The sequence below is a fragment of the Argiope bruennichi genome, chromosome 8 (assembly GCF_947563725.1).
Source record: "Argiope bruennichi chromosome 8, qqArgBrue1.1, whole genome shotgun sequence".
Taxonomy (NCBI): domain Eukaryota; kingdom Metazoa; phylum Arthropoda; class Arachnida; order Araneae; family Araneidae; genus Argiope; species Argiope bruennichi.
In genome coordinates this window covers 40,092,807-40,107,617 of record NC_079158.1, presented here as the reverse complement: position 1 = coordinate 40,107,617, position 14,811 = coordinate 40,092,807, and the positions used below count along the sequence as shown (strand labels likewise).

The 14,811-nt window shown below is 32.1% G+C and overlaps 1 protein-coding gene across 1 annotated transcript in view; it reads left to right on the top strand.

Moving 5' to 3' along the window:
- The window catches only part of LOC129981651 (uncharacterized), a 33,261-nt gene extending 19,470 nt beyond the window's left edge, over positions 1 to 13,791 (top strand). Inside the window, exons 2-5 of the mRNA XM_056092581.1 lie at positions 4,659 to 4,814; positions 7,760 to 7,880; positions 11,353 to 11,429; positions 13,473 to 13,791. Coding sequence (XP_055948556.1) covers positions 4,659 to 4,814; positions 7,760 to 7,880; positions 11,353 to 11,429; positions 13,473 to 13,710 — 592 coding nt within the window. The 3' untranslated portion in view covers positions 13,711 to 13,791. The remainder of the gene's footprint in view (positions 1 to 4,658; positions 4,815 to 7,759; positions 7,881 to 11,352; positions 11,430 to 13,472) is intronic.
- Positions 13,792 to 14,811: the final 1,020 nt, after the last annotated feature.

The following is a 14,811-nucleotide window of genomic DNA, read 5'->3' as shown; positions in this document are numbered from 1 at the left end:
AATGAAATTAAGGTATTATTCAAAAATCTGTAACTGACTGTATCCATTCCTCGATCCATAATTTTCTCATTACTGAAATCGATTGTTTTCTATTATCAGTACTAAAGAATCGTACCTTATTTTATTGAAGTTTTCGCTAGCTTAAAAATTTTAAAGCGGTTAAAAAAATTAGAAAAATGAATAAACGTGACTCCATTGAAAACATGATATGTTAAGAGTTAATGACATTATTCCAAGTCTTGCGCTGCCACAGTCATTGCTTAGACTTCTGTATATTTTAGTACTTCTTTCTATATAATTCTGTATTATTTGTTTTATATTTCTATCTTCCACAAACATCCTTTATCGTGGAATATCTTTATGATATAAGCTGTTGCCCTACTCATTGTTTGTATATTTAAAATATCCAGAAAAACGAAGTAACCATTCCGGCATACACTTGGCACAATTTTGTTTTGTTTTTTTGAAAGCTCATGACTCTTCGAAATATCATTAGTGATTCCCTTCCTTCCATTTTCGAGAGATATTGCAAAATAAAACCGTGGCGAAGTTTTCGCCTTAACATCTGGAACCGATTTCGTCAATTTGCAAATATTTATATTCAAAATGCTCTATGTTCATTATCCCGTTTAAAATAATTTCTTTTTTTGTGATGAATTGTAGTTCATTTTAAATGGTAGGTATGACTCCCATTAATAATAATCAATACTATTAATATGGTTTGTGAATCATTATTCGCCGAAGAGTTAACAATAACAATAAAATTTGAGTATTAAATGTGAAATTAATTTTTAAATCAGTGGGAGCAGTCATCCTAAACTATCTTCTCTTTGCCAGAGAACGCTTTATATGACATTGGCGCACAGTAGATACGAAATATTAACTTTTGGAGTGAAATGAAGTTTTTTTACTGAATCTGTCGTGTCATCCTTGGCGAGTTATTTGGCGATTAAACCCTGGAATGTGTTTATTGTATCTCAAAATTAAATTAGTGTTTTAAATACGTTTTTCTCAACCGTTTAAAACAAAAATTTTGATACGAAACTACGCTTGTAGTTACAAAATCCCATATCAAATTTGATATATTTAAATCATTGCGTTTACATTTTAATGTCTTGATCTAGACAAATCAAATAACGAAGCAGAATTTCCAGACAATTCTTTATTTTACAGCCCTATATATACAAAAGAACAACTTGCTCTAATCTTGGTTAAATAAATAGTTATTTACACCTGTAGTAGGAAACACAACAGGCGAAGTCGAAGGTTTATCTTGAAACTCAGTTCTCCATCAATACGGAGAAACAACACCACAGAGAACTAACAGGTTGTTAGACAACACGACCACTCCAGGGGTAGTTCTCGGACTCCGAACTCGTGAGCGTAGTCCACTTGCAATTCGTTTCTTCTCCTCCCCCTAAAAAAAAAAAATATCTCCCCATTTTATTTTGGCGACAATCTCCGCCTCTTAATTTACATTGGTCATTTGAGCTCTCTTTCGGCCAATCGGGGTTCAGCAATATGCTCTCTCAGCGACGCCAGTCGGTCGTGCGAAGGTCCTTTTAGTGATGCACCTTTCATAACTGACTATTCTGGAGCACGGAGTTATCATAGTCCTTTCACAATGAGAAACATTTAGCATCCAGATTTTTGGACACCCCTTTCTCTTTGAAGGTACTATCAATATCTCTTGGACGAGGAATCCCCACATGTGGTCTTTCACTGTAGTCGCTAATGAACAGATGCGAGACCACCCAGGTGAAAAGATCCACCATCTAGCTATCTCGAGGAGTTTAGTAATTAATAGCGATGATACAGCTGGCTGTAAATGTCTTATCAGTACTGGGAAACGGGGAATGTTACAACATGTTTCTGAAAGTACAGATAGTCAATACAAATTTGGATTCAGATCAAATATTGATAGGTGTCTACACTATAGATGTTAATTCTGTATATCGAATTTTGTCTATGTAGCTCTCTTCGTTTTGTAATTATCGTGTTAAATTATATTCGAACAGTCAGACTTCCACTGAACAGATTTTATCCAAATTTATAGAAACCTGCAGATTTGGTGTAAAGAATGTATACCAAATTTTAACCATCTAGTTCAAACCGTCTTTATTTTTCTAATATTATCTGTTTATTTTAGAAAGGCAGACATTTTCAAAAAACGTGTTATTCGAATTCAGGGAGTTCTAATTCTCGTCCCGGTTCGTCAAAATCCCGAGTTCGAATTATGTGACGATAACTACTTTCTCTAGAGTATATATACAAGACAGTAAAAATTTGTAAAAATCGAAACCTTTAGCGCCGTACAAGTCTTAATAAATTCCGAGATTTGTACCGTACAAACCTTTATAAATTCCGAGATTTGTACGTATTAGCTGGAAACGTAATGACCTCTTTTCATGTTAATTTCATTCTATTTTATGAGCTAAAATCCTCACATTAACCCGGTTTACTTTTGCGCTCATCTGTAATATATAATTATGATGTACAATTTAAAAATTGATATAAGAGGTTGTTCAAAAAATTCTAAAATATGCTTCAGGCCCAAGCAGATGTTTATAGATGCATTCAAGCATTGTTGAAGATGTCTAAAGGTTTATGGTTCATTCTTTCTCCTTTGTTTCCAATATGGACAAAAAATTGTCTTAGTAACAGAATGAGACAATTTTGAACTCGTATACAGAAGCAGCAAGAGTATCACTCCGAAATTTTCTGGCATTTTACCTTTCATCTTCATTAAAAAAATTGCGAACTTTGGACAAAACATTGAATACTACAAGTACTCAGATTGATATTTTCAGCATCCCGCACATAAGCGTTTGGTGCTTAGTATAGTGAAGAAATACGAGAACCATCTTTGATTGATTTAAACTAAGATATGAAACATAACTACTGTTGTAGAAATCGTTGCGGATGATAGAAAATTTTCCACGTTTTGACTTTCTAAAATCAACACCTCTTTGTATTGCATATTTTCCGGAGCTGCTGTTAATAAATTTGTGGGCTATTGCTTCAAAATAATGAATTTTACAAAAGAAGAAATGAATATTCCATTACCTATTCTTATATTAAATGCAAAATGAAAAGGAATATGGTAAAAGACCGAGTAAAATATTGGATAATGATTATTTAGAAACGGGGGAGGTGGTTTAAATTATTTCATTGAGCACATGGATGTGAAACTTTTTAATTTAAAATAAATTTTCAATATATTTCTTAAATTTTCTTATTATTTCATATGCTTTAAATTCCTTGATTCATCGCTATATATTTGCAGATAATTATGCTTTTGACTACGACTGCATGTACTCCGGATAATTTCCGGATTGCTTTTGACTACGAATAATACTCCGGATAATTTTAAAAGACACGATCAAAAACTTACTCAATACAAAAAATGCTATTTTTGAGATCAACGAGGTTGGGAAGAATATAGAGTACCCTCCCACCCCCTCTTTTTTATATACTACAAAAGCCTATACCTCTTCCTTCTCTGTTCAGTAAAGCTAAGAAATTTGTTCATGTATATGTCGATTTTATTTACTTACATTTAGGTTTATATATTCATTGTTTCTTCATTATTAACATAATATAAATATTATTCATAATGTGTATCATTATCTCTCTCTCTCTCTCTCTCTCTCTCTCTCTCTCTCTCTCTCTCTCTCTTATTTGATTTCCTTCCATCTAAGGCGAATGCAGCTTATATCTGTAAACTTTTTTTCCTTTCTGACTTGTATCTAGCTTTTTGCATCCTTTGGGTAAGCTAAATCGGTTTAACCCTTTTTGGGGCCTTGGGAAGTATGCTTCCCACCAAATTGATCCATCTTTGTATGAATTTATGTAGGTTTGCATAAGTTCTGACAAATTGTTTTAGAAAGACAGAAACTTAGAGGCTTCAGTTCTTTATCTCAGACAAAATGATGTGTCTTGGTTTGTTACTTAATTATTAATTAACCAAATTAATTAATTAATCAAATTAAATTTATCTAATAAGCTAAATGAATCCCTTTTCTTATTCTAATTTCAAGCCTAAAAATATTTTAACATAATATGACTAGAAAAAATGGCCCTTTAAAGAGTTAAAATATGAATAAATAAAAAGAATCGCAGTGTCTAGGTGGTGGTTCGACTTCGGCGTCGAAGAATTCCAGTGTTAAAATCTGATTTCACCAAGTATTTGCCGTCATGTGAACCTAATAAACTGGTCAAATACCATCTTATTCATGTGGCAAAGTTTAGAGAGAGGAGATGAAGGCTCAAATGTCTTTCTCGTCGTCTTGCCATCGCTCAAAAATTAAAAGGGTCCATTCCTGTATAGCTTTTTATTTATTTTAAAATGGAACATGGATATAACTAAACTGCATGCACTGGAAGTCTAGATAATGAATAAATTAACTCATTGGCGCACATGATGAAAAAAGGCAAAACAGCATGAAAACAAACAACTATGTGTTAAAAATATTATACAGGAAAGGATTTTAATCCCAAAGAATGCTGGATTTATCAATTAATCTTCAACTAAATCTAATCAGTCATGTATTATGGAATACATTTTAATTAAGCATGTATATAGGCCCATTTCAGAAATTTTTATGTTTTCATTTTAATATATATTTTGAAGTTTAAAATAATATTTTTTCTTTCAGGTTCAAGACTTCTCTTCTTTTTCAAGCTGCCCTGTCAATCGCAAGTGCTGGCGATCTGGTCTTTTTCATTTGCCCCAGACCCCTTGAACAGCGACCTTATCATGTGCTAGGCATGCCGGAGACTTCACCTTTGGCGCTTCAGTGCATCAAAATGGTGTAAGTTATTTCACTGCTGTTTTAAAAACTGGATTCATATAGTTTAATCGGAAATAAAAAAATACCCGAAATTTTTCCCGCATACACTCTAATAAATGTATTTGCGTATTATTAATTTCTTATTATTAACGAACAATATTTAAGAAGGAGCTTATATGTAATTTTTGGCGATTAATTGCTGGAATGCGGTTAGTACATAAGTATCAGAAAACCGAATGTGCATTTTAGATTCCTTTTTTTTTTCTTACTAATTGAAACCAGAATTTGATATAAAATTACAACTTAAGTCACAAAATTATATGTTAAATTTCATCTGTTTAAATAATTACGTGTTTTTTTTAATTATTGCTTTTACGTGCTTGTGAAAATATAGAGAGATAGACGGTCAATACTTCTAGAGATGTATATTTCAAATTTTATATATTTAACTGTCTTCGTTTTTGTGTTGTCGTGGTAACTTATATTCGTTTAGCCGGGCTGACAGAATTTATTAGAATGGATTTTGTTTAAAATTTGATCGAAATTTACAAATTTGGTGTGAAGTCTATATGCTAAATTTCATGCATCTAGGCTCAAAATTTCTAATTCAAAATGCCTTGTTCACAGATAGGCAGATATAATTTCAAAGATGAGAGATCTGAAAAGTGGAGATTCATTAAATGTCGCGTTCGAATTTTTATGATCATTACAATATTTTCTCTTTTCTTTATGATAAAGTGAAAAACGATTTTGCAATGAAGGATATTGAAATAAAATGAATGTTATAGAAATTTATCCAATTAGTATATGGTAAAAAGCCCAACAAGTTCGATAACAAATAATTATGTTTTATTCCACAGGAAAATACGAAACGCCAATAGCAAACAGTGCGCAATCCCCCTCACTTGCTTTAGCCTTTCTCTTCATATAGTTTTTTCAGTAGGACATCGAAAAATCTAGAAGGATCTCTGAAACTCGCTTTAGATAGAAATATCGCCATAATTCTTATATTTCTAGACACCTCATTTTCGTCGCTAAGGTGTAAAGAGAAAGTATCTATGAAAAGTCAGCCATCTGACTCTCCGACCCGCCACGAAGGCACACGGATTTAAACCATAAAACTGAATGACCGGACCGCCGCAACAGCAACACTGGCGGGAACTATGGTTGAGTCCTAAGGGCCATCACCGGCCACGGTACAACCCTCCCCGAAGGAAGTACGTTCCGTCATCGATGGGAGGAGTCAGATCCCCCACCTATTTGTGTACCGTCCAGGGTGGCGAGATCCAACCGCCATGCCGGAAGCATCTCATCCTCATTTCGAGGTGCCAGGTTTAATCCTAAAAACACATCTCATCCTCATTTCGAGGTTTAATCCCAAAAACACATTTTTGGAATTAAACATGTTTGGCAAACGTTATGTCTGTTTGTGAATTCGATAACTCAAAAACGCTTCGAGCTAGGCAATTGAAATTGGGTATTTAGTCTTTACACCAAATTTGTAGATTTCTGTCGAATTTTGGGCAAAATCTTTTAGGAGAAAATCTGTCTGTTCAATTGTAAAGATATCATTTATCACAATAACTACAAAACTAATAAACGAAGAGGTTTAGAATTTGATATACAGCTTTAACATCTTAACATCTGTATCAAATTTGGATACAAATCCACGAAGAGATGGGTGATCTGTCGATTTGCACTTTGTCTCAAGCTTATAAACGTGATAAATTTAAAACGAAATATAAATTTGATAAGTAATTATTATTATTGTTGGAGCGAATATGTCCATTCTCTGAAAGAACTCACTACGAAACGGCGTCTAGGATTAAATATATATTCTATTATACACATTTACAGTTTTGGTACATATTACATTGTGGGCACCTCATCGTGCTACCACGGTTCACAGCCATTCAACACGAACAGACCAGCCCTCGCTCTCTAGTTTCATTCAATATCCACTAGAGTTAGCGTTCTCCCTGGCGCCGTCTGCGCCATCTTGTGGGGACTGTCACAACCGCTTCTACATTATTATTTGTCAAAATTGTAATTCTATGTTAAATTTTGGTTTCAGTCTTTCGGAAAAATGCATCCAAAATAATTTTTTTGTACCACTTGCATATTAACAGTATCTCAGCGATTGATCTACAAATATGTGGTTTACAGTGGTTTACAGTCAGTGGTTTACAGTTATTCACAAAATATTCATACATTTATTTGAGAATTAGCGAGCAAGTTTCGGGAAGACCGCTCCTGCTCACGGTAATTGATAAACGCAGTTAACTGGGTGGATATGTTATGCATTCTACATCAAACTGCTGATCTGTGTCAAATTTTCACCATATCCGTCAAAGAATCGATACACTTTTCCAAGATGTATATTGTATCATCTTTACTATTGTTGGACATTATTATGAAGATGTTTATTCTAAATGTGATCTATTAGCTGATTACTAAACTGTTAGAAATAAACATATACTTCCAATTGGAAAATTCGTATTATAATGTGCTGAAATGTAAAACAAAATTGGCAAATTGATTAACCCTTTCTAGGGCTGTGGGAAGTATGCTTCCCACTAAATTTATCAATCTTTGTATGAAATTATATAGGTTGGCATAAGTTCTGACACATTTTTTTAGTAAGTCAGAAACTTAAATGCTTCAGTTCTTTATCTCAGACAAAATGATGTCTTGGTTTGTTACTTAATTATTAATGAACCAAATTAATTAATGAATCAAATTAAATTTATCTAATAAGCTAAATGAATCCCTTTTCTTATTCTAATTTCAAGCCTAAAAATATTTTAACATAATATGACTAGAAAAAAATGGCCCTTTAAAGGGTTAAAAGAGAGGCATCTTCCACATTAATGCAAGATATGTGCGATTTTTTTTTTAATAAAATGACTTGTATTTTGTGAAACAAAAAAGGTGATAAATTTTAGTTATATATTTTTATAATACAGGTACATTGAAAATCCATCTGGTTTACTACAGTACTTGTGTGAGTTTCATACAAAAGAAAGTGTCCCAGCTGCTATTGCTATTGACGATATACAGTATTATGTTTCTCATCTTTCTAATGAGGTATGTACCAGAAATGTTCTGTTTCTTTTACAGATAACTTTTTTGTAATTTCTGAACATTAACATATGTAGGACTCTGGAATCACTACTATTTTAGAACGCACATTTAATTACATTTAGGACGGGCAGTTACATTAACATAAAAGAAATTAAATAGATTTCGTCGAATACGTCGCAGGATTAATTCACATGTTACGTCGCGTCTTTCGTTCAGAGACCAGTCTCATCTCACACGTCTTTACTTTCGTCCAGATCCGTCTCATCTGCACTCCGTCTAACAAGCGTCAACACCTGTTGGCCAGCAGATGGCGCTCGTCATCAGGCGTTCGTTACTACATATACTTAAATTCGGCGATTTAAGCTGCATTTGTCTGGTTCGATAATTGGAAACATAAATTGCGAAGGCTTTATATACTTGTAAATCTTTGAAGTTTTTCGCTTGATATGTGAAGAAAAAGTACAATTTATTTTTTTATTAAATAAAAAATAATTATTCCATATTATTTGATATTCCCAAATTGCTTCCCAAATGGAATTTTATTTCAAATTTTCCACTTGTAGATTAAATTATGTACAAGATGCCTATTTAAATCCCTTACACTCACATTTATATTCAGAACAACAGCGACTACAGTGATGAAAGTGGTGTCGAAATATTGTAAAACTTTTACAATATTTACAATATTACAATATTATATTGGTGGCAAACTTTGGAGTTAGCCTCTGTTACTGCGTTATCTGATGGAAAATCCAATATTAATATTATTTCTAAAACGGTGCAAGATAGGATGGAGACTGTCAGTTAGAGTTTATCGATTTAGGTGGGGGAAATGCATCATTACTAATATTAAGAATAAAATAGTCAAATTGCACATTTCTTTGTTTGCGATTTTCAAAATTGCGATGTCACAGTATATGTTAAATGGAGAAAAAAAAGCTAGTTATTATATCTTTATTTTCATAATTCTAACTCCTCTACATCATCTGCAATACAGATTTAGACTTGTTTGAATTTGGTTTTGCACACTTACTGTTTATGTCAGTTGGTACATTAGCACAAGGTGTCGGAGGTGTTTTGTTTATCAAATATTTGAACTTTGCAAGATACAAATTTTCTGTTTTCTTTATTTTTTATGCTCAACTTTTTTTTCCACTCTAGAAAGTATTTTACTTTTTAAAATAATTATATTAAAAACGAAGATATCTAATTTTTTTAAAAAATGAACAATATTATCATAAATAAAACCATTATTAAATACTAAAAAATTATGGTATAATTTTACAAAAAATTTCTTTGAAACTATCCTTATGGAAATTGAACCATATTTAAATTTGGCTCTAAATCATATCCTGCTCGCTTGAATAAATAAATTAACGCTTTTTTTTTATTATTCTTTTTTAAAGATGACAATGCCGCCAGTCTTCTGTGTATCAAATTGCAAATCTAATTATCCAGCTACTATAGAAAATATAAAAATGTTTAATTTCTCTACATGTCAGATATAAAAGAAAAATGGAGCTGAAAAATAGAAACGATTTTATACCTACTTTGAGATTGGTTTCTTATATCAATCGCTTCAAAAATGATGACAAAAGTAAGGAAGATATCTATACAGAATTCTAGTATAGAAATAAAACAACGCAAGAGATTTAAATTAAAGCCCAGTTCCGCTCTTTACATTGTTCCAAGCTTGCCTGTACATTTTTCTGATTCGCATGCAAATTCATTACCTTTAAGAAAGTATCTCAAAATGGGACATAAAATTGATTTACAATGATCTGATTTAAAAAATAATCGCTTTTTTTTGTTGTTGTTTCGATGAATTAAAACAAAAATAGAATGAAAAGTTTTAGGAATGTACATACTGAAGATTCAAAAGTGATTTGCTACATTTCAATGTCTAATTTTCTTCCTTTAGAAATTAAAGCCTAGTGCTAATTTCGCTATTGTTTCTAAAATGAATATAAATATCTTCTTGAATAATAAAAAACTGACTATCAGAGTATGATTTGGTTATTTCCCATGAATGAAGATAAACAATTAAAAGAAACTGTTTTCTCAAACAGAAAATTTAATTGTGTACTTCGAAAATAGAGAAAATGTGAACAAAGACGCTTCTCTTGGAAATATTTTGCATTATATAAAATAATTCCTAATAGAATTAAAATAAAACGAAGATTCGCGTAATTTTCTATAAGATTTTATTGCAAGTGGTTGAAATTGTTGACTTCATCGCCTCCTGTAAGTAGGGCTGGGCGATGACCGGACATCATCATCGCGATATATCGTCCAACACATATCGATATTTTTCGATATATCATAATATCATAATTTATTTATAGCTATTATAAGTTATAAATAGCATCTCTTAACATATTGATTGTTCAGAACAGCTCCAAATAAAAGTAAACTCCAATTTATATAATAAAAATATTTCCTTTCTTTTGAATAAAAATAATTAAAAAATAATTATGTTAAAACCCCTTTAATAAAGTGTGTCAATGCCAAAGCAATGTTTGCATATTACAATTTATAATACTGCATTTTTCAATACAATAATTTTTTTTAAATTTTATTCTTTTTACTGTTGGCTTTAAAACTTCAGTTTCTGTCATTTTTCATTAAAAAAAAAAAAAGTACGCTTGAGTGCTAAATGTGAGCTGCGAATAAAATTGTGTATTTAATCTGAATTAACTACAAGTTACATTTTTCAAAAATATCGATTTTTTTTTTCTCGATAAATCGAAAATCAGCACAGCCTTACCTGTAAGGTGCTTTCCTTTCATGCTTTTGTGAGCTTTTTATTTTTATTTTTCACAAACTCTTCAGCTGTTTATAGTGAACTATATTCCAGCAACATTTTTATCTTGTTTAGTGAAAGGTACCTTCTTAGAAGATTATCTTTAAAGGTAAATAAGGCTGGTACAGATGAAAAAATGTTTAAAGCTACTAGTAAGTGTCCCGGAAAAGGCTATAAACTTGCTACTAAATGAAATAATAATCTCACCACACATAGTTCAAATTCACTGATAGGTTTGCGTGTAAGTGAAAGCTTATATAAACTAACTATAAGTATGCAATCATTTATGATTTCATTCATTTGTACAAACAGAAATAAGTTACTGCCTCATTTCCTGTAAAAATTTAAATGCTGGTTAACTTCTAGATATGAGGAAAAAAGTGGTTTCATTAATACAAGAATACGGTTATAGAACAAAAATAAAATACTTTTGGATACTATGTGTGTGTGTGGGGGGGGGGGGTACATAGTATTAGTGGAATATTGCGAACTTGGAACTTAGTGAAAATTCGAACTTGCTTCATGGCATTTTACATAATATCTTTTTAATATTATTCAAAATTCGAATTTTGGTTATTTTGTCTTGGACCATATTACTTTAATTATACTCAAATCGAAGATTGCTTTCCTTTTTGCTTTAAAATCCGCAGAAGTTGTAATTTTATTTTTTAGGATCAAAATAAAGAAGCAGCATTAGTCAAGTTGCTTGCTATTCTGGAGGATACAACCGCGTTCATCAGCCAGAAAAAGTAAGTAACCATCATTTCGTGCTGTTTTGTTCTTATTGTTTAATCTTACTTATAGCAAATACAAGGGTCCCTTATTTACGAATTGAGAATTTCAAAAGCGACCGTTTCTAAATTAAATGAATTATCTATATACGTATGTCCTATATTGTCCTATACTTTCTTAAAGCTTTTTTATCCTCAATAATAAACCCACGAGGGGGCACCTCGAAATGAGGATGAGATGCTTCCGGCATGGCGGTTGGATCTCGCCACCCTGGAGGGTACACTAATAGGTGGGGGATCTGGCTCTTCCCATCGATGACGGGACGTACTTCCTTTGGGGAGGGTTGTACCGTGGCCGGTGACGGCCCTTAGGACTCAATGACAATTCCCGCCAATGTTGCTGTTGCGGCGGTCCGGTCATTCAGTTTTATGGTTTAAATCCGTGTGCCTTCGTGGCGGGTCGGAGAGTTAGATGGTTGACTTACCCTCAATAATAGTTCTAGTGTAGAGGAGAGAGGTTTTTGATTTAATTGATCGCAACTCATGATTTCATTGGTCTTAACGAGGCCGAAGTGAATTAGTTAGAATTTCAGATCTTAAAACCTATGGTGTAGTGAAGGTAAGTGGTGGTAGACATACATGGTGTAGACATACTTTAACCATATTTCTAGGTTTAAGACTATTCAAAATTAGTAATAGGATGTCAGTATTTGAAATAAACATTAAAACTTTTCGAAAAGTGGCACTTAATAGCATTAATTTAGCAACTTTTTTAAAAACTTCAAATTGGCTACACCAAAAACTATTACTCTGATCCGAACAAACCTTATACCAAAATAAACTACATAGTTTTCTCTAGCGAATGAACTACAATCGTTTGGTTATAATAATAAATAAAAATTTTACAACCAGTCGAAGAATTTATCATGAAATTTTTAGTAAATTTATGACGTTATTGTTCGAACAGTAGGCTGTAAATTAATAAATATTCACTCAATCTAAATTCTTTTAGTTCATTCCCTAGAAAATAGTACAAAGACAAAGTCCACCTAATTTCATCATAATATGACAATTATATTTTGAGTTATTTGATTTGAAGTGAGCAAAAAAACAAGTAAAAATCAGTTTTGAGAAAAATGCATTTAAAGTATTCACTAACATGTTTTAATAATAAATTATATGTGTACATACTTAAAATTCACCACATTTATAGGTTATACCTTCTTCCGCCTCATTTTTTAATAATTTTCCTTTTTTTTTATCCTTTTTTTTTTTTTTTTTTTTTTTTTTTGGCAATTGTGTTTGGCAGTGAATGCCTCCTAGATTCATTTATTCTGTCTTTTTCGAGCTCAGCAAATGCTCTAACTGCATTTGCACTAGGAGACACTCCAATAACCTTAAGAACATTCAGTAATCCTATAAAAACCTTCGTTAAAATGCATTATAGACATAAATGCCCCTAATCTGAGGGTCCGGAGCTCAACAAAGACATCTTTAGGTACAAATTTCCACAAAACACCGTTGAAATTCTCATTGGCATTTTGCAGTGCAAAAAATGTTCCGTATTTAAAACTAAATTTGTGTTTATACAAATTTTTAATAGGTTTTTGGCCCTTTAAATCGGTACTTTCGGTTATTTAAATGCCCACTTCCGGTTTACCGATCATTACGAAAATATTAATATCTTGCCTTCTAATTAAATTAGAGATAAAGTAAATGTTTTGGAAAGCTCAAAGACTGGTCTATCCAATAGAAGAATTTTTTTTAAATGTCATTTTTGGTGAAAATCGACCTTTTCAACGTGTTCAGATACCTTAATCCAACCTACTTGTTGGCTGAATTTTGGCTTTTGAAGCATGGTTTAATTCGCCAAGATCAGATGTCCGTCTGCGCGCCTGATGTGCAAGCTCAGAAAGGACCACGGCGGGCTGGGTTCATCCTAAAAAAGCCTTTATGTAACTTCAAAAAATAACGCAAATCAATTTAAATTAATTCATTTCGAATATATTATCTACATGCTTATTTTTGTAGTTATTTTTACTTATCAATTTTCCATTATAGAGGTGAAACTTGCCATCGTATGGTTTCTGCAACGAAGGGTGCATGTCCGAAGAACTTTCTCAAGAGGTATTTTCGAGAACTATGGTACATATCGAGTGGCGAAAAAGAAGGTGAATACTTTTTTACCAATACTCAGATTCCTGCTGTTCGGGCGTTGTTTCATTTAAATGACGCGGAAGAAATAGTCTTCGAGAAACTATATAAACTTCCAGCGGAAAATGATAGCGAAGTGCAATAATTATGTAATTATTTATGTACAGGTTTATTTTTATATGTTTTTTTATATTGTTTATAATAAAAGGATTAAAATTTTCTTGTTTTTATGTGTTGTTAGAATCGATGACTGTGTGACTGAAATTGAGAACTTGCTTGAATGTCACTTCAATTTTGCTGAAAGTTTTATAAATTACCTAAATCGTGACTTGGAATTTATAATCATAGTGGTCCAGTTCACTAATACTGTTATGCGTATCATATTTTATAAACTATGAAAATGAGTCCTTTCATTAGTGTTGTTATTTAATACTAAGCAACAAAAAAATATTTTTTTATCTACTCCAATTTTGAAAGAAAACATTCTTTCCTCTTTAGTTTGACTTCTTGCTCAGTTGGCCGAAAAATCCGTATTGACCTATTCTGATTCGCCTGTTCTTATATCCAAATAAGTGGAGTGGTCGCTCCAATAATTTCTCGTACATTTTCCAATTAAGCTCTCATACCTTGAGAAAGACATTAGGGAACAATCGTTACAAAAATATAGATATTTGGCGTGGATTTAATATTTTCCCTGATTCTATCGTGTGAATATGTATAACGATTTTTCGCTCTAACCGAATGAAATTAAAAATTGACACAAAACTGCAGTTGTAGTTACAAGATAGCAAACCTAATTTCATTGGTTTTAAGCATACCGTTTATGAGTAATTGCGTTTGAGTTATAAGTTGTGAGTTATTGCGAAAGTACAGACTGGTAGACGGTCAATCGTTTGACAGATTTAATGGAAAATTTGACACGAATATGTATTTTAGAAGTTAAATCAATGTACTTTATTTTATCTATCAATTTATCTAGCATTTTTGGGGTATCGAGTTTACTTGTAGTCGAATAAGCAGACATATGAACTTTTTGTGAATGGATTTCGTTCAAAATTTGACAGAAATCTATAACTGTAGTCGCAAGCCCACATACCCAATTTCATCGGTCTACCTCAAAGCATTTTGGAATTATCGTGTTTATAGAGAGACATAATCCCTGTATATATATATATATATATATATATATATATATATATTCTAAGGAGGTCTGAAATGCGGCAATTCGTCAAAATATCGAATTTCA